This window comes from Tetrao urogallus, assembly GCF_951394365.1.
Source record: "Tetrao urogallus genome assembly, chromosome: Z".
In the NCBI taxonomy this organism is placed as follows: domain Eukaryota; kingdom Metazoa; phylum Chordata; class Aves; order Galliformes; family Phasianidae; genus Tetrao; species Tetrao urogallus.
The window spans coordinates 73,384,786-73,404,963 of NC_136816.1; the positions used below are offsets into that span (position 1 = coordinate 73,384,786).

The following is a 20,178-nucleotide window of genomic DNA, read 5'->3' on the forward strand; positions in this document are numbered from 1 at the left end:
GGGCACGTCTAGAGAAACAAAGTGCAGGCGCCTGGTGTGCGGTGATGCTATTCTAAGCCTGGTTTGGTCTGGGGGCTTTATCTGCCTTCCCAGGGCAGGAGAAGGGCTGTAATCAGCCCCAAATGGCTAAGACAGTGTGTCTCCAGCCCCCGGCTCAGCAGATTGCAAAGGGCAGAGCTTCTATTTGTCAGTGAGTGAAGCCAGGAGCTGCCATCCTCCTCTGCACCATTCTAGGATGGGGATGTATAAATAGCCCCAGCATCCCTGGCCCCATACACACTCACACACCGGCTGCTAATGCCTCAGCAAGCAGGGCCAGGTTGTTTTACCCAGGGGGAAAAATTCACAAGCATCACAGGCAGCTTAACAGCATCGGACAGATTTTGTTTTCCTTACAAACGTGGCTGCGGTCCCTGGGCTGCATCTGTCTGCTCGAGATGCCCATCTCAGTGAGCTGCAGGCCTGATCCTGCCTCTCCAGGGAGCTGCCCGACTGCTCCAAAAGTGTTCCTGCCATGAGGAGAGGGAGAGGAGATTGTTCTTGCTGGGGTTTTGATTTTAGAAAGCCTGTGGTACCCCCTGCTCCACCTTTCACATCTCCAGGATGGATCAGTGTTTAATGAGCACACTCGTCCCAGCATCCTTCAGGGTGAAATACTGAGTAAATCCACGTGTGTTTATGCACAGTCAAATCCTGCCTGATGCCAAAGAGGGATCCCCGGTGACAGTAGTAGCCAGTAGCAGACCAGTGCATTTCTGAGATTCAGTGTCACCTACTAACCTGTAAAAATACATATGTGCCTGCCTCATTTGGAATGGTTCACCCGGGAATCCTAAATAATTCAGAGCATATCCTTCAACGAAAAAAGGCCCAGGCAGCTTCAAATAGTTTATAGAAACAATAAATATAACTGTAGAACTGAGGGAAAAAAAATAAATAGACTTGGAAGAATGAAAGAAGCTGTGAGGAGATGATGAACTTCCAAAAACAGATTTATCACTCCTAAACTTGAGACTGTAGTCTGTAACACCATCCTCATTTTGAGCAGTTCCCAAATAGCTGTTAAATGATGTGCACGGTCAACAGAGGTGAGTGAGGAACTGATAGAAGAGGAAAAGAAAACAAGTGCTTTTCTGACCCTTTTTTTTAAAAAAAAAGATTCTGTGGTGCAACACTGCCCAGAGCCTGAGAGGTTGGAACTAAAGGATCTTTGAGGTCCCTTCGAACCCTAGCCATTCTATGATTCTGCAATTCTATATGATTCATATGATGATGAACCATACTTGAGGATCGGTCATCAAAAGCAATCCCAGAGCTAGGCAGCTCCTCTTCCTACAAGGTCACAGCATACAGAGCATACAGATCCTACAGATGGAGAAGGATAATCCTGATGCACGGTGAGGACCAAAACTCTGGAGTCCATTGTATTGAGGAAATGGTCTCTGCTTTGAAGAACAACATTGTCCTCCTGCAATCACCGCCAGGGCAAGCAGTGGGGAATGAGGCTCATGGAGATGCAGTTAGAGGCTCTGGAACTTGATAGACACAGATTCTGACTTCACCATCTTTGATGTAGAGAAGTCCTTGAGGTTTAGCTGAGAAATGAAAATGTCATTTCTGCCACTGTCACGGAGAGTAGAAACAAAACATGGAGTGAGGTATCTGGACTGACTTTGAGTCATTGATTGGCCTCTGTTGTCACAGACGTTATGTCCAGACGGGATAAAAAAATATTAAATTCAAAATCATATTTTCTTGAAGCATTTTATAGACAATACTTTTAAGTTGGGATGAAAATATGATTGGGGAGTAATCATGAAGAGTCACTGAATATTTGTTATCTGGAATAGTGCTCCAGTGTCAGAAGGATGACACTGCATAGCTCTTGTGCACAGAATCACAGAATCACAGGATCACAGAATCACCATGGTTGGAAAAGACCTTCAAGATCATCCAGTCCAACCATCCACTTATCATCAATAGTACACATTAAACCATAGAAGATCAACGTGTAGAAAGAACTCTCCAACAAGGCATTTTGCAGCTAGATATGAGCAGAACAGAGTAAACTTGATAATAGACAGTACAGGTATGAAATATTCTGTTTTTCATGGCTAATTGTCTGCCAAATCTTTCTGGGGTCCATCAGTTCTATGTTTGGCAAGGATTGACTCTGTTGTGCAAGCTGCCTCGGTTATGCCAGCTGTGTGATTAGATGACAGCTAATAAGCACAGATTTGCTGAAATATTCTCTGTTTGGTAGCTTTGCTATCAAAATCCTCATCAGCAGTTGGATTAGCTTTAGAAAATGAGCAGCTACAACACAAGATAGTGGATTATGCAAATTGGTGGGAGTTATTTAATCCTGTGGTCTGAGTCAAATCTTGATAATGTTTTCTCTATGAAGTTAAATACATCATTGAACCAGCGGATAAAATACTAAAAAATAGTTAAGTGTATGGACTGGTGCCTAAAACAAGTGCTTAACTGTCCATATCATAGTTTCCCCCCCTCCCCCCCCCCAAAAAAAACCAATTCCCCCAAAAAACACGGTTAGACTTTTACTTCATGTTATATTAGCTATACATGGGCCATGCAATCCTTCCTACACAAATACCAGAAGCAAGGTTTGAGCTTTCTGGACCACAGGGTCCAGGGACCAAGTCCTTTGATAGAGCTGTCCTGCCATGGTAGAAAAAAAGTCAGGTCAAAGCTCTGACAGCATGATCTGCCTACCCTATGTCCTCTGGGTCATGATGGCTCCAGCATTAAAGAGTCTACAGATGTTTTGGTAAAGCAGATTGAGGTCTCGCAGAACATACCAAAAAAGCCAAAAATCCTTGGTAAGCTGCCACCAAGCATCAAGAGAAGAGAGAAATGCAGAGGATGAGAGTCTAGTTTGTTTGTCTTTTATGTGCTGCAGAATTTGGCTAAGTAAACTGGGGGAAATGTCACTCAGCTCCATTGCCTTGTGTTGTCTGAAGCCAGTTTTGCCTGACACCGTACAACAAAACACAACCTGTCCTTTTTGGGTGAGCAGTGGGATTCACACTTTAATCTGCTCTTGCACCTTTCCTTCAGGCCCTGAGAAGACTTAGTGGTGTTAAATTGGTCACCCACAACTTGCTGTATCTATTTTCCATTGGGAGGACCCACAGCCAATAGATGTTGAGCCATTCAGCATGAGCTGCTCTGTTAACAAACACAGAAGGCACCTCTCCTTGGTTGCTCAGCTTGAGCAATATGCCAGCAAAGTGCAGGCCCAAATGTCAGCATTAATCCTTTACCTGGGAACTGGATCCTGCCCTAGGGCAGCAAATAAAACCTGCTGTGCTGGGGGCAACCAGGCATCTCATGAGCTTTGTTTTGTAGCTCTGTCCCTGAGGAATACAGGGTGTGATTGCACCTCCTGCACTTTTAATTAATGAGATAGTTGAATAATGCAGTTATCTGACAACATGAGATATTATCAATTTAAGAAGCTCTGCTGCTGGTGACAGACACATTTGCTACCTGTTGCCTCTCTCAGAGGGGCACTGTGAAGGATTAGTTTGTATTTGAGAGATGTTGTGTACGATTACTTATGCATTGTTTTTCAAAACATTTATTTCTGCTAGATCCTCTCATTGTTTCCTTTTACTGGCATCTGGCTCTCTTTGTACACCTTCTGCTCCCATAAGGATGTGAATAGAAAGTACTTGGGAGCTCCCTGAGATCCTGTGCTGGATGGAAGGGAGATGGAAGCAGAAAAAGCTGGGAAGGCACCATGTGCATGTCTGGGATGGCAGTCGGTGCCTGACGGTGCTGTTATTCCTTGAAATTTTGAGCCATTTCCAAAGATAGCAACAATTATGTGGTTTTTAGGAAGATGAGGCCCAAATAAATGTATAAAAAGGCAGGTGTCCTGGCCTGGGGCTGATCCTCAGCAAGGAGGCATCTATCAAGGACAGGCTCTCTCAAGTCCCATTCTCCAGTGCTGAACTGCTTCTCTCCTTAGTTTAAGAGCCAAATTTTTGCCACAGTGCCTGGCAGTGCTCTGGGAATGTAGGAATGAACGTGCTGGTTTGGGCCATAGGCTCATCCAAGCAAAGATCTTTTGGGAGGTGAAAGCCAGAGCCACATGTTTGCAAAAAGCCTCCAGTGTGGATATCTTTCACACCTCATTTCCTCTTCATCCCCACCAGTCTCATGGCTGATCTCACAGCAGCTTATGTTGTGCTTTCTACTGCCACTCTCCATCAGCTGGAAAGGGCCTCAGCAAAGAAGCACGATGATGGCATGTCCCTTTCATGTCTTGCAGTCAGGAGGAATCAGAATTATTTCTGTGCCTTTTTAGACAGGCAAAGAATTACCTTGAGTTGCATGGAAAGTCAGCAATCTTTGGAAACTTCTCTGAGCTGATAACAGAAACAAGTTTTAGACAACACTGCTTTTTTCCTTCTCTGGAACATTGAGACTTTTGTTCCTCTTCTCTTTGAGACAGACAAACCAAAACAAGCTGAATTAGTTTCCAGCAGTACATACTTCACTTTGAAGCCAAAATCAGCTTTGAACCCAATCCCATGTTTTGATTCCGATGAGTTTTGGAGGAAAAAAGTCAAAATCAACATTTGTTTTCTGTGTAATCAGTGCTAGCTGACCTGTTCTTTGTCCCCTCTGCCTTTCGGAGGAGGAGACAAACATCTGTGTGCCCAATTCCAACCCTGGATGGGCATCCAGGTGCCCTGAACCTCACCGGCCCCGGTGACGGCCGTGCTCTTCTCTTCCAGGTGCTCCATTTCAAAGGTCTCAGCATCCCCATGCTACCTCCTGCCGACATTTCCACCTGGGTCCCCAGCCTCAGCTCTCCGCCGACTTCACCCTGCCTCACACGGTGCAGCCCCAGCCGGGGCTGACCCCACACATGACCCCCGCACACCAGCATAGCGGTCCCCTGCACCAATCCCTGGCCCCAGTGCCAGCCCTGCCCTTCCAAGATGTGGCCGGACCATCCTTCCTACCTCAGGCGCTACACCAGCAATACCTCCTCCAGCAGCAGCTCCTTGAGGCCCAGCACCGCCGGCTCATGCCCCATCCCAGGTAAGGGGTCTTATGTTTCCCAAATGTGGTCTACAGTGTATAAAGTTATAGGTTCACAGAATGCTTTGCATTGCAAAGGGCCTTAGAAGTCATCTGGATGCAAGCTGCTGCCATGGGCAGGGACACCACCAAATGCCAAGGGTTCCATCCAACCTGGCCTTGAGCACCCAAGGGATGGGGCATCCACAACTTCTCTGTGATGCTGGGAAGCTGTCAGTGTCACTTCAGCAAAGCTCTGGCAGAACTTCCTAATAACGTTGGGTTCTTTTCATAAGATCACCCACGTTCTCTCAAAACACATCCACCTGGAAGCTGCATGCCAGGTTGCACCAATAGGTGAACCTCTCCCACAGGGATCCATGCTGTGCTCACCTAGCATATCCAAACGTCAGCTGGTGTCATCTCTCAGTCAATCATGCTGGTCATCAATGCAACATGACCAGTCATCACATCATCATCAGTTACAGTGGAAGCACCTTGATGTTGCTGTGATCCTGCATCTCAGAGAGAGCAACAGACTGCAAGAGTGAGCCATCTTCTCATAGCTGCTGCTTCAAAACCACATGAGACATGGCATTCACTCATTCCATTGGGTTTTCACTTGAAGAGCTCACTCCTCTGGATCCAGGCTCTGTGAAGAGAGGCAAAGCAGGGAGGGAATGAAGACATTGGTTTGGAGCGCTTTCAATCAAGAAAAGCAGCATAGATTCGTATTGGTCTGATGTCTGCAGGGAGGATTACTGTTGCTCAGGAGAGGTGGTAAGAGATGCCTGGCCTTATCCTGTTAATGTTTCTTGAGAGAGAGGCTCAGATAACACGTAGGAGAGGAGTGCTTTTTTTGGAAATATATGGAAGCTATTTATGGATTGTACCCATAGACCAAGAATGAGGGGATGTGTCTTTGCAATGACATCTCATTTGGAAAGAATGCTACAGACAGGAAGGTTTTTCTTTCCTTTTCTGTCTGCAAATTGTGGATTCTTCTCACCCTGCTTTTATTTTGCATAAGCTGGATTTTAGGTGGATTTAATGATTAGTTAATAATTGGGTAGCAAATATGTGCAAAGCTGAGGCACTGATGATACAAGCATTTATCTCTTAGTCATAAGCTCAGTTCAAATAAAACCACGGAGCACAGCTCCACATAGAAGTTGCTTTGATGCCTACTGGCAGTGTTATCTCAGCCAGTGGGCTGTCAGAGAGAAGGAAGTGTGATACAGGCAGAAGAAGGGCAGCAGCCTCTCACCCAGCCTCACAGCCTGGTTCTGAAAGCATCCAGCATAGCAAGAGGGACTCAGAAACCTTTCAGACACGGGATGTGAGGTCCTACAAATGGGATTCTAGATGGTGCCTTCAAAGGTGGGAAAAGACTGAAGTCTCTAGAAAGATCTCAATGTATTTCCACTCCAAACTCAACAGAGCTGGAGCAGGAGGAGCTGGTACCAGCCTGGCATATCCATCATCCATGGAAATATTGGTGGGAGAAAATTCTCTCTGCAGTTTCTCCTGACTGATTCTGTTATGAATGAGGTTCCCCAAGACTTTATGGACTGTGCAGGGAGATGAGACAACCTGCAGCTTCTTAATGATGATGGATAATGCTTGGACCAGGAAGACGTTTTATCTTGTAACTGTTGTTTATGGAGCTGACAGCAGGGAAAAGAAAATAGTGCCACTATCACAGAATGGCTAAGGAAGAGGTTTAGTTTCCTCTTTTTCCTTTCACGTTGCAGCTCCTGTAAACATATAGATGCTGCAAGGGGCAAGAGTGAAGGTCTGCATCATGTCCATGATGACAAATGCTGTGCTTCTGCACTCCTCTTCCCATCATTCCTGACTTCTACCTAGATTCCTCTCTCTCAGGTGCATGCTCACAAGCCCAAAGTTTTGGATTTTCCCACCATTTGTCAATGTTGCCTTAGCTCAGCAGTGCCCACTATCACTAACTCACTTCTGGTCTCCTCCCCAGGCGGGCTCAGGAGCGCATGTCTGTTCAGCCTCACCGTCTGCACCCCAGCTTTGATTTCAGCCACCAACTGCAAACCCCACAGCCCATGGCACCCCAGCCCAGGTACTTGGCCGAAGGTACAGACTGGTAAGTCATCCTCATTTCCTCAGTATGTTGAACGAGGTGCTCAGAAAGCCCTAAGGGGACTGGATGGGTTAGCTAATGCCTTCGTGGCTCAGTGCTTCCATGAGAGCCGATGGTTCAGTTCAACAAATACAATGTGGAGAGTGTGTGATGGGGAAAGCCATCCCTGGAAGGGCCGTGAAGACACACTAAAGGCTCAGTCTGTGGTTGGTAACGCTGACATTCATCACATCTCTCCACCCATAGTTGTGTAATGCACCTATACATTAACTTCCCCAGGACCTGCTCCTGGTGCAAGGCACAGCCTGCAGGAAAGAAAAACTCAGGGGCTGCTTCCCACAGACCAGCACCTCTGTCTGAATGAGGTCTGTTGTCCACCAGGAGCTCAAAATATGGTCTTGTGATTCAGCCATAATTTTTCCATGGTTGAAATTAGAGAGCATGGTGCTTCTCCACCCCGTAGGATGGGGTGCATGGATAAATAGCTGCTAATGATTCTCCCATCTTAATGTCTGGTACTCTGGTAAAGCCTAGGAAACGATTGATAGCTCTGTTTTCAGAGCAAGTTCTGAGCATTAGCATGCTCAGTAAGACACAGGGCCCTACTTGGAAGAAGTGGAAAATAGAAACATGCTTCTGAATAGCTGCTTGTTAGCTGAGCAAAGTCCATTCTCTGCACTGAATGCAGAAAATAGCATGTGCACATGTAATTAGAGACAATCGTAATGTATAAGCACAAGAAGATAAAAATAAAATGGTACAGGAAATCTTAATTATGGCATTTTCTAACATTTGAGCACTTTGCTCTGCAAACGTTCTTTTAACACAGGGATTTTTCCCCTTCCAGGGTAATAATATATGACCTAAAGCATGCCCAGATCCCTTTGTCATTTTCTTCTCAGGTGTTCCTATTGCTGGTACACGATGCAACAAATTTGTTCGATGGGACATTGTTCAGATAAGGTTGCAAAGCAGTTCACATATCATCTGAGTACAGCCATTTTTTTTTCTGCCTCTCTTTCTGTGCATACTGCTTAATTATAATCATTAGGAGGATCTGGTAAACCGTCATTTAATCATCCCTTCCTCTTCTCTCCTCCCCTCCTGTGTTGTTCCATAGCTTTATAAACCTAAGGAGTGAGGATGACAGAAATCGTACACTGTGTTGTATGTGTGTATATTTGGGTGACTCACTTCCCCTCGGGGCACATGTACAATTTTGCCCAGTGACAGATACAAAAACTTTCATCTAATGTGTTACCACCGCATGAGCAGAGACGGCTCTTTCTTGGAGGCAGGAGGCGGTAGGCACTGCCACGGGAAACAGGGATGGAAGTTGGAGCTGTCGGTGATTTGTCATCTCAGACAGCCAACCCTAGGTTAAAACCTTCTGGAGAAGAAGAAATAAACCCTCATTTCATTCCTTCAGTTGTTTTCTGATACGCATCTAGCGACGACCATTCAACCTGTTGCCTTTGGTTTTTGGTTGTTGGCAGCCCGTATACTACAGGCATTTAACCTCGTTTCAGAGCATCCAGGAGCTGTACGCGTAGCACAGGCTGGAAGGTGATGGTTGGTTTTGGTTTTCTTCAGCAAATGTGCTCTGCTTTTTCATTTTCAAACGCCAGCATTATGCTTTGGCCCACAGCATCACGTAGGAACATTTACGTGTGGTTTTAGAGATCCACTGCACAACAGAAGTTTTTTTGTTGTCATTGAAATTACTCATGCAAGTTAATAACACCATTCATCTCTCAGAGACCCCTTCAGTCCCTGATCTCACCCTGTGGGTTATCACATCTACTCTGTAGGCAGGGAATATGGGTAGGCAGAGAGGAGAGAGCCAAGGTCATGCCTCATGCCAGCACCAGGGATGAACTCACTGTCTCCTCATTTCCAATAGAACATTCCAATCTTCAACAGTCTTAAGTAATGGGATAAATCTCCAAAAAAGGCTGGAAAATACCCATTCTTGTGGATTCACACCCCGGTTTTCTTCCTGCCAGTCTCCTGCTGTGATTTATCCTCTGCTAAGTTTTGCCAGCACATAGGCAGCAAAGACAAACCATCTTTTTACTCCATCTTGGTGACTTATTACAGGGTATCAATACCCTAAAGTTGTTATTTGGTATACAGTCCGTGTTGGCTAACGGATTTCTGCACTTGTTGTCCCGTCATGACCATTACCTGTTGCTGGGCATCAGCAGTTACACAGCTGCTCCAAGACACAACTGGGCTGATCTTAGTAAGCCATGGATCTTGCTACTCTCCTCCATGGAGAGGAGAAGTTCAGGCTGAAATGAGAAGCCCTCGTGCCCTAATTAGCTTTGCCTTGGCAAATATGAAGACAGTGGTTATCAGAGTGCCAGCTTTGGTAGTTATGATAAAGTAAATGACATATAAAGTACTTGTTTGCTGAGAGATTCTTTGACTGGAGAGACAAGGGACCATCTAATTGGATGATAGATGGAGGTGCTGTGTTAAGTATCTTCTCATCCCATCCATGCAGTGCTGGAATGGAGTTGGAGGTTCAGCTCTGCTTTCTGGATTGAGCAGTGCTGCAGTATTTGCAGGGATCTTGGTTATTTGAAATCCCAGGATGGAGCTGGAATAATTTCTGGAAGGATCAAGTGTCTGAACTCGCGAAGATAAAACACATCCATGTTGTGTGTGGTTGAGTAGGACTTCCAGGGATGTCCTATTGCATTAGTGGTGGTGGGATGCTGCTTTCTAGAGATGCATCATCCATGTATTTCCCAAAACCTAATTCTTTAAAATTTCTTTCTTTTTGTTTTTTTGGTTTTTGGTTTTTGGTTTTTCTTTTTTTTCTTTTTTTTTTTTCCTTTTTTTTCCCCCACAAAGAAAAGGTCTAGGGATCCCAGAGGCCAAGTTTGATGCAGTCCCCCTTGTTCCTCACAAAACTGTACCATGACCTGTGTTGGGACACTTTCAGGGAGATCATCAGCATGTACAATGCAGCTATCCTATCCTATTAGCTATATCCTAACAGTACCCACCATTCCTCTATTGCTGCAAAATATTCTGGGCAAAGTGTAATCATCTGCAGGTCCTCTCTGTGTCATCCTCCGGTGATGCAGAAAGGACCTGGTTGGCCAGGTTGAGCTACTCATCCTGGGGATTGATGAAGCCACCAAAATCGTCGCGCTGCATCCTATAGCTCCTGTCCCCAGCTACCACCAATGCTAAGAAGCATAAAATCAACCCCTTGCTCCATTTTTTGGGGGGGGAGGGGGGAAGAAGAGATGTGAGCCCTTTTGTTGGGCTCTGTAGACAGTCAGAACTGTATCTTCATCCTTGCACCCACAGGGACCTCAGTGTCGATGCAGGACTGACACACGCCCAGTTCCAGGTCCGTCCGGTCCCTCAGCCCTATCAGCATTACTTAGCTACACCTCGGATGCATCACTTCCCCAGAAGCACATCCTCAACACAGATGGTAAGTGAAGCAACTTTCGCTGAGAAATGTTTTATGCATTGTCTGCCAGAAGGCAGTCAAAATAAAGGCTGCTATCTTTCTATCACCTGTCTCCTGCGAATCCCACTTATCTCCGGCCGTGGGAGGGAGTGTCTGAAAGGATAATGTTGCATCATTGCACTCTGGATTAGAGACAGGAAAGAAAAGCTTAGCTGCTCTGGAAAGAGTTGTCCGTTGCCTGCAGAGCACTCACAGTCTGATCTGCATAAGCCTTGGGAGGATGTGAGACTTAGCAGTTATTGGTAATAACATTATTATGGCATACTGGAGTAAAGCATGGGTTCCCAAGGCTCCCTGCAGGCAGAAGGATTGGTGGTAGGTGGCACCTCCCCATGCACACCGACCTTCATCACGTTTGCCATCAACATCAGCCTTGATGTCACATGTTGAGCTTTTCATGACTTGTTGTACCAGTGGAAGTGGGATTAGATGTGAAGGGTCATTTCCATGTCCTTCTCCTAGCAGGGAGTTGCATTTGGAGCTGAGCCACCCTGCTCATCCTTGAAGCAGCCTTATAAAGCTCACAGATGTTCTTTCCCAACCTGCCATGGTCAGAACCTGACATCTGTACATACTACAAGGCTTTCAGTATTGGAGCCTGGATGAAGAAAATTGCACCAACTTAAAAATAAAAATTAAATTAAATCTCTTTTCAAGCCAATCCATGTTGAGAGATTGGAACTTCAGTGTTACAGATGCAGCGGGAATTATTGTAGCAAAGAGTTAATTCAGAAGACATGCCTAGTGGTTGTTATCATTTATAGGACATCTATTTAATTTTTTGTTGTTGTTATTATTCTGTTCAATTTAGCTTATTAAAAGATTCCCATTGGGGAAGGTGCTGGCCTGCTCTTTCATTTTCAATTTTTTAAGCACTAAATTTAAATCAGGGTGCATGAGGGATTTCTTTGCGCTAGCACAGGTGGCTTTATTTTTCTCCCTTGCTTCTTGCAGGTTGTTCATGAAATCAGAAATTACCCTTATCCTCAGCTCCAGTTACTTGCTCTTCAGGGACTGAACCCAAGCAGGCACACATCGGCTGTGCGAGAGAGCTATGAAGTATGTATCTTGGGGACAGGAATAATTACATTTTTAAACCCTGGGAATCCATGCAAGCACTGGCATAAACTCATCAAGCCCTGCCTTCTGGCATGGGAGTCACAGATGAGAACAGGACTGAACCTGCAGCAATTAATAATAACCAAGAAGACAAAGCTGTTGAGTGGATTTGGTGAAAGATGGTCTACCCCACGTGCTTGGGTCTGGCTCCAAGTCTGGCAACAAAGTGCTCCAGTTCTTTGTTTTATTGACTGATTGATTGATTGATTGATTGATGATTGATTTTTCCAAACTGACAAATGAACTTCACCCTGATTTCTTAACTACTGGATACCCAGCATTCAGCTCTGTGCCTTGATCCCTTGATGGATGGCCCAAGAGCCAAAACTCAGATCTATCATCAAATTGCAACTGATCTGGGTTCAGTGGACATTTCCACCAAGGACAGGGCAGGATGGAGCCTTGCTTCTTGGCAGTGGGGTGGTGGAACTTTGCATTCTTCCACTGATTCTTTTTTGCCATCTGTTTTTCTGTGCTTCAGGAGCTGCTGCAGCTGGAGGACAGGCTGGGCAGTGTGAGCCGGGGGGCTGTCCAGAACACCATTGAGAGATTCACCTTCCCCCACAAATACAAGAAGGTGAGAGCCCTGAAATGACCACCAGACCCTCTTGGTTGGCCAAGTGCTGTGTGTGTGGAGTGCTCAGAAGGAAGGACTTTGGTGGGTTGCAATCCTCAGCATTGACAAACCAACACCACCAGCTAAAACATACCCCAAAAGGGAGGAGTACTTTTTGGTTCTTTATTAACCTGTGGGATTCCCAGGTTGATGCAGTGCAGTAGCTCAGCTGGCTGATTCTTGCTTCTAGGCTAGGAAATTACAAGTCAAATTTTCAAAAGGTTCTCAACCTTCTCCCACCCAGTGGGAAAGGAAGTGTCTACAGCAAGAGGGCTTCACGCATGCAAACACTTTTCTACAAGAAGGTGGCACTGGCAGGACGTTTTTCTCCCCTTTGCAAGGGACAACTCTGCTGGAGCTGATCTGTCTGTAAGGATGTGCGTGCCAAATTTTTTGGCTGTACTAAATATAAAATGATAATATTGCTCACTTGGGTAGAAATTTCATTTCTGTCATTCCCAGCTGAGCGGGAACAAGGAGCTATATTGCACTGTCCACATTGGAAATGAGTCAGCTCGTTGCTGCACTTATCTGTGGCCACATCTCCAGTGGATCCAGAAAAATTCTATTAGTTGGAATGGATATGTTGGAGAAAAAAGAGAGAAAGGAGCTGAAAGTGCAAGCTCTGTTCCATGGCTGTGCCAATAGGTCACAGTGGTTGCCCTTACTGGCAGAGGTGATTCTGTACATTTTTGGAATCTTCAGAAGAAGTCCCCATCAAGGGATACTATGGAGCCATCCTTACCCCAAGGAGAACAGACGAGGTAGTGACTATTTTGCTTTGTCTGGCTCTCCTAAGCTCTTATTTTTTGCCTTGTTGCAACTACACAGGCTTAGCAGAGTGTTAGAAAATCAAGTCATAACCAAATTATGTCTTTCTTCTTGCTGCAGAGAAGACCACAGGAGGGTAAAGCTGAGCAACAGGATGGAGAGGAGTCAGACACTGATGAGAAATGCACAATCTGTCTGTCCATGCTTGAAGATGGAGAAGATGTCAGGTATGACCCTTTCCCACTACTTGGCTGTCTCTCAGTGACATCTGAGTTATGTTTGTTCAATAACACCACTGTGCTTTCACGAGACTGTCCCTGTTCTTGTCCTGACAAACTCACTTGGGTTGTTTCAGGGTTTAGGAAAGAAAACTCTTCTTAGTTGGACATTGGTAAGGGCCATAGTTAGGTAGAGCTCTGAGCAGTAGGACCTCATGGGTATGGATCACCTGCTCCAAAGCCATACTGTCTGTCAGAATGTCAGAGAAGTGTGGGTGGCAAGGCTCAGGAAGCTATCTGGGATTCGTGGTCATCAATGCGTGGCCTTTGCAGATGACGAGTGCATGATAAAAGATAACATGGATGTCAAGTACAGGGGAATTTGGCTTGTGGCCACGAGAGAGCTATCTTCTTGCAGAATAAGTGAGGTTACTCAGGCTGTATGTTTTCAGGGGGCCATTCTGAGCAACAGCAAAACCTCTGGTAGCCCTCAGAGAGATCTCCAGATTCTTGGCTGTGCTGAAGCTCTGCTTGTGACAGAGGGTGGGGCCAAGAAATTGCAGGAGACTGAGCTACCATAGGTGAAAGAGCTGTGAGTTGGCACTGCTTGGTGCTTCTCCTCACACATTAGCCAGCCATCATGAAAATCTCTGATTCTCTTGTTGTGGATCCTTGTGATTTGGGATCCCTCTTGCTCATGAGAACCACCAAAGAGATGACAAAGGTGACACGGGTGAAAAGCAAGCTCATTTCCTGAAGCACTCCAATCACTCAAGTGGGAGTAGTGGAACCCACTGAAGTCACAACCATCAAGAACCCAAGTGCATAACTTAATACTCCTGAGATGTCAAAAGTACCAGCCAGGATAATTGGTGATTGCAGTTGGTCACTGCAACTCAGGTCAGGAGGGCACGGGGTTTTCTAGAAGATTTATACTCAAGGACAATCTCTGACCTACTGCTGATATTGCTGGTGGAGGCTGTAGGGCCTGGGAAGCACAAGTGTCATTACACTGTTGCATTCCCCAGTTCTGGATGCTGTTTTCTGGATTTCTTGGGCTTCTTCCATCCACACTGTGCCTAATGGATCATAGAATAAAATTACAAAATCATAGAATCATTCAGGTTGTGAAAGACCACTAGTCATCCAGTGAAACCCCAGCGCCCTGACCATGTGCACTAAGCTATGTCCCCAGGTGCCAAGTCTCCAAGGTTCTTGGATGCCTCCAGGGACGGGGACACCCCCACCTTCCTGGGAAGCCTATGCCACTGCATCACCACTCTTTCTGAGAAAACATTTTTCCTAACTGGGGATGCAGAACGAAACCAATGAGCTCGTAGACTATAAAACCAAAGGGTTTTCTGTGATTTTAAAAAGTTGATGGTGCTTCTCTTCCCACAGGAGGTTACCCTGCATGCATCTCTTCCACCAAGTATGCGTGGACCAGTGGCTGGCCACCAGCAAGAAGTGCCCAATCTGCAGGGTGGACATTGAAACACAGCTCGGCTCGGACAGCTGAAAGAATTGGCTGGACACACCATTTTCCTTATCAGGTCGTATGGCCATAAACCCTTGCAGCAAAATTTTTTGCCTTCTGAGCCATTTGATTGAGAGGAAAAGTCTGCAGGCATGTTAGAGAGGGAGAGGAGGAGGTGTCAGTACAATATCTAGTGGTAGGAGATATTGCACATGCGCAGGATACGGGCCTGGTGAAAGGGAGCTGGCATTCCCGGAGCTCAGAGACCCCATGCTACAGAAGATTTAGTGTTGAACATGAAGGAACTAGTTGTGGTAGTCTGGCCTGTCAATCCTGCATTTCATGAGGATTGTATATATACCTCTCGAATACGTAGAAACATGTTATAGGGGTCCTTTAGCTATTTCTATGGATGGCAGCTGGAGCATGTTAGCTTAAGAAATGTTGTGTTTGATGCCCTACTCATCTTGTGGTGGACATGTTGCTGTTACCTAATTTGCACCAAATATTTTTTCATAGATTCCTTATGTTGGTGCCTGATTAATACATTGCAAAAGGGGAATGCAGAGGTCAAGCTTTCCCACCCTTGGGGGGAAGAGGCGAAAAAGCAAAATCCTGTTTACAATCAGAAGGGTTGCGCTCTTTTCTTCAGCCACGCGTGCTTCCTTTCCTTGCCTTTACAGTGTTGCAAATTTAGAGATGCTTAAAACACATTAACAAAAAAAAAAAAAAAAAAAAAAAGAAATGACAGACAAATTGAAAATGAAATGAACGAAACAATAAGGAGATGCTTCGTTCCTGCTGTTCTGCTGCTGCTGAATGCTTTCTGTAGGGGCACAGTGTTGAGGTGGATGCTGTTTCTTTGCTCTTTGTGTAGCTCAGCATGCTGAAATCCACGCTAGGCTGTGGGCTGTCTCCACGATCTCTGTTATCCATTGTGAATGATCTTAACTGATATGGTAAACTGGAGGCTGGTTGGCTTCAGAGCACCGTGGCTCAAGTCTCCCCAGGGGTTGGACATCTCCTGTGATTTAGGGTATAGCTTCTCAGAAACATTGCAATAGGACAAAGGGAAATGGTTTCAAACTAAAAGAGGGGAGATGAAACCGGATATAAAGAGGAAATCCTTTATAATAAGGGTGGTGAGGCCCTGTCACAGGCTGCCCAGAAAGGTGGTGGTGCCCCATCCTTGAAGACAGCCGAGGTCAGGCTGGATGGGCTCTGAGCACTGCTGGGTGCCCCTGTGCACTGCAGGGAGTGGGACCTGATGGCCTTTAATTGTCCCTTCCCAAAGAGATTGTGGATGCCCTGGCCCTAGAGATGTTTAATGCCAAGTTGGATGGGGCCCTGGGCAATCTGATCTGGCATTTGATCTAGCGGCTGATAACCTGTGGCAGAGGGGTTGGAACTTGGTGATCCTTGAGGTCCCTTTCAACCCAAGGCGTTCTACGGTTTTATGATTCTATGATTCATTCTGTGATTCTACGACTTTGGAGAGACTGCTCACTCTGTGACTGGGCAGGGCAGAGCAGCAGACAAACTGCCCCACTTCCATCCCCCTATCCCAACCCTTGGGAGATGGGAGAAAGGGAGTGGGGGACCACTGTATTGCATGCAGACGCCGTGCTTCACCTTCCTGTTGAGAAAACACAGCGTAGGGAGGATAAGCAGATGTACAGCACAGGTGGAAGCCTTCTTTGCTTTCTTTTCATTTTTTTTCCCCTTAATCAGCTCAAGCTCTTAGTCTGCAGGGCTGAATCTCCCCAAGCAGCTCTGATAATGGGATGGGAGGAAACTCGTTGCTCGTGAGGAATTGCCCATGCATTGGTTTTTTGGGCGCAGTAGGGGAATGCTGGATCTAGAGGGTTTGCTGCTTTCTGGAGGGCTTGGTTTAGCCCTGCGTTGGAGCATTGTTAGATATTTCACTCCGTTTTCATATGGAGAATGAGATGGTTATTAAAATGGAATCTAATTTATCAGTGTTCATTAAAATAATGCATAAAATTGGAGGCATTCCTCAGAGGAACGGGACATTTCCATCCCTCAAAGCAAATACATCAGCCACAGACACCCAGAGGACAGACCTCCAGAGAACCAGCACTCACTACCCTTTTTTTTTTTTTAAGAAAATACTTAATTTTTTTTTCCACACTGGGATAGCAGAAAAAGTATATTGAGGAGCAAGTGGGATGAATTGGAAACTTCATATATTCAAAAACAAGATGTATAGAGCTGAGCACTGGCTCCTCTGGGCCAAGCGATGCTCCTCACATAGAAATAACCCTAAATTGCCATCTGGGAGATGGTGGAATTCCTGTGAGCTATAAGTGGGAAGTGCCCTCCTCCAATGTTTTCTATTCTAGTTTTTACAACATAAAGAGAAGTGAAGGAGGTGACATGGGGATCAAAGAGCCTTTCTTCCCCCTCTTTCTGTGCCTGTAGGAAGGAGGAAGCAAAGGGAGGAAGCAAAGGGTCATGGTGACATATATTTGCCATAGGGACATATATTTGCCACCCTGGCATGAGCATGGGGCCCCAGTGTGAGGAGGGATATGGGCTCCTTGGGGCAAGGAATGACCCATGGGTGCATCCAGAGAGATGTACCACGGAGACACCCAAGGTCAGACTGGACTGGGCTCAAGCACCTGATGGACTTGTGGGTGTCCCCGTTCATTGCAGGACCAGGTGGCTTTGAAGGGTCCCTTCAACTCAACCCACTCCATGGTTCAATGATACACATGGGGCTTGCTCCAGCAGCAGCAGATTGGAGCAGCATTAAAAGTAACACTAATAATATGGACAGGAAAAGCAAGCTGTCGTTCCTGAGAGACACTGTAAGCTGTCCTGGTGCACCTAGGTGTGAGCTGGGGGCAAAGCAGGGGAGGAGCAGGGCCATAGGGCCCCTGGCTGGGCAGGGAGGAAAGGAGGACCGCTTCCAAACCACGTGTTTTCTTAAAGCCTACGCGAAAGTATTACTATTTGCCTAATGAACAAGCACAGTTTTTAGATGAAAAACCAGAAAAAGAAAAAAAAAAAAAAAGAAAAACACACACACATACACACAAGGAAAAACAAACAAACAAACAAACAAAAAGACAAAAAAAAAAAAAAATTGGTGAAGAAAAGCACCAAAACTCCCATGGTCCGGTGTGAGTGACTGATCCCGCGGTGCGTGAGGACCTGCAGGTTCCTGTGTGGGTTGGAATCGTGTGTACACAACAGTAGGAGGAGCTGGAATAGAAACACACGCTCCAGGAACAAAAACATTGATAGTTTACAGGGTTTTGTGAGTTTAAATGCCTTATATTTAACAATCATAATTTATGACTAACTTGTAGATATTGTGGGTTCTTATTTAATTATTTTTATAGTTGGTTTTTTTTGCATTTTTAATTATAATTTATTTATTTAGAAATTAATACTAATTTTTTTTATTACTCCTATTACCTCATTTTTGCATTGTTTCTGGGAATGGAATGCTTTGCATGCGTCGGTACTTTAAAAAGAAATTCAACATGGGATGTCGGGGATAATGCTTATCTTGTCGAAAACAAAAGAAAAAAAGAAAAAAAATCAGGGTGTGTGATTACAAACTGTATTACTGTGGTGCTGTTACCTTGGATACATTCCATAAAAATGCAAACCTTTGATTCTGTATGCTGTGACATAGTGGAAAACTGCAATATAGTGACTGTGTTTAGCACATATATATGAATATTATTTGCACTCATAATCAAACTCTGGTGATCCTTTCACTCAAGCCCTTGTGCATTGAAGGGGATTAATGGCGTTCTCCAAAACCAAAATGTTTCAGTTGGTTCCTGCCCTGTCCCAGTGCCACTGGTGATGCTCCCGCTCTTGCTGCATGCTTCCTGCAATAATGAATGCAAGGCTGTGCTAGGGGCAATGCATGCCTTCAGTGCATGACTCTGCAGATTGCTTCATACAATGAGGTAGGGAACCCTGGTGCTGCAGTTCTGTTTAATTTTCAGTGCTTGTTCTGGCTATGTGCACCCTGTCAAACCGTCTCCATGAGCACCCAGCTGGGTGCTCCAGGGGAGGATGCAGGAGGGAATCAATAAGCTCACAGACTACAAATCCAAGGGTTTTTCTGCAGTTTATAGAAGCCGAGCCTCCCATCTTTTTTGACGTGGAGGTCCTGCTCCTCATGGTGCGGTGCCATCGGGATGGTGGGACTTCAGCTCCTTCACTGCTTCCAGATATGGCTAGAAGGATGGGGTAGAGAGGGATGGGATGGTTGTGGGGATGATCTGGGATCCATTTGTAACACCAGGCCACAAACACTGGCTATAATCCAGCTGTAAAACACACCTGGAGCAGAAGCCCCCCAAAATGACCTTGAAAGCCTTTCAATCAGTTTTGCTCCCTCAGTCAGGGCAGAAAAACTTCAACTTGAGGCTTGTTAATCCACTGTGGAGCTGGGGCTACAACCCTCTTGTGAGCTCGTTGGGTCACCCGAAGGGGGACCAGCTCCCAGCTGATGTCCCATTCCTCTATTGGTCCATATCTCCATCCCCAGTGCAGGTGTCCAAGTGTCCACATCCCCATCTGCATCCATGACCACAACACTGCTAACACGCTGCCCCTTCTCCAGAGGTGCCCAGATACCCAGTGCTTGTGCCATGCAGGAAGGTTAAAGCACCCTTGATACTACTTTAAGCTTTAAGCCATAACTGCTCTGGGTCCACGCAGATGCTCAGCCACGCTGAAACGGAGTTTGATGCATCTCCACCCCAAAAGGCTTTGGATGCAAATCTCTTTTGGGGCTGGAAAGCACAACGTAACCGTACCTTCATGACTCCTCTTTTCCCTTCAGGGTGCTGCTCTGCTTTGTTGCCTTTGCCTTTGCCTTACCCTAAGTTTCAGACTCACATTTTCCCTTTGCTGCTCCTCCCTTGGAGCCTGGAGCCATGGTTTTGGGCGGTGTGGGGATGGGGGTTGGTTGTCAACCCCGCAAAGACACCGAGAAAGGGACGCATAAAGCACGGGGCGAGCAAACAAAAATCCTCTCCTTTAATGGCCCGAGCCAGTGAAAGGATCACCCACATTTTTGTACTCCTACTGCTGTTCTGTTGTGCTGTGCAACATTTTGCTACATAGACTATTTTATAGAAGAAAGCTAGAAAAATATTTATTATTAATATTAAAGCAATAGTGCATTGAAGAAATGAAAAGACATTAGAAATTGTGTAAATGCTTAGATTCACTTTTGGTGGATTTTTTGTACTTTATTTATAACTAATAAAATGAACTGCATTGCTAACTATAAATCCGTGCTGTACAAAATGA

At 45.6% G+C, this 20,178-nt stretch overlaps 1 protein-coding gene across 1 annotated transcript in view; it reads left to right on the plus strand.

Moving 5' to 3' along the window:
• Positions 1-14,910, plus strand: part of ARK2C (arkadia (RNF111) C-terminal like ring finger ubiquitin ligase 2C) — a gene marked incomplete at both ends in the record, with an annotated part of 39,683 nt that extends 24,773 nt beyond the window's left edge. Inside the window, 7 exons of the mRNA XM_079548500.1 lie at positions 4,770-5,079; positions 7,049-7,174; positions 10,499-10,628; positions 11,622-11,726; positions 12,268-12,363; positions 13,294-13,400; positions 14,793-14,910. Coding sequence (XP_079404626.1) covers positions 4,770-5,079; positions 7,049-7,174; positions 10,499-10,628; positions 11,622-11,726; positions 12,268-12,363; positions 13,294-13,400; positions 14,793-14,910 — 992 coding nt within the window. The remainder of the gene's footprint in view (positions 1-4,769; positions 5,080-7,048; positions 7,175-10,498; positions 10,629-11,621; positions 11,727-12,267; positions 12,364-13,293; positions 13,401-14,792) is intronic.
• Positions 14,911-20,178: the final 5,268 nt, after the last annotated feature.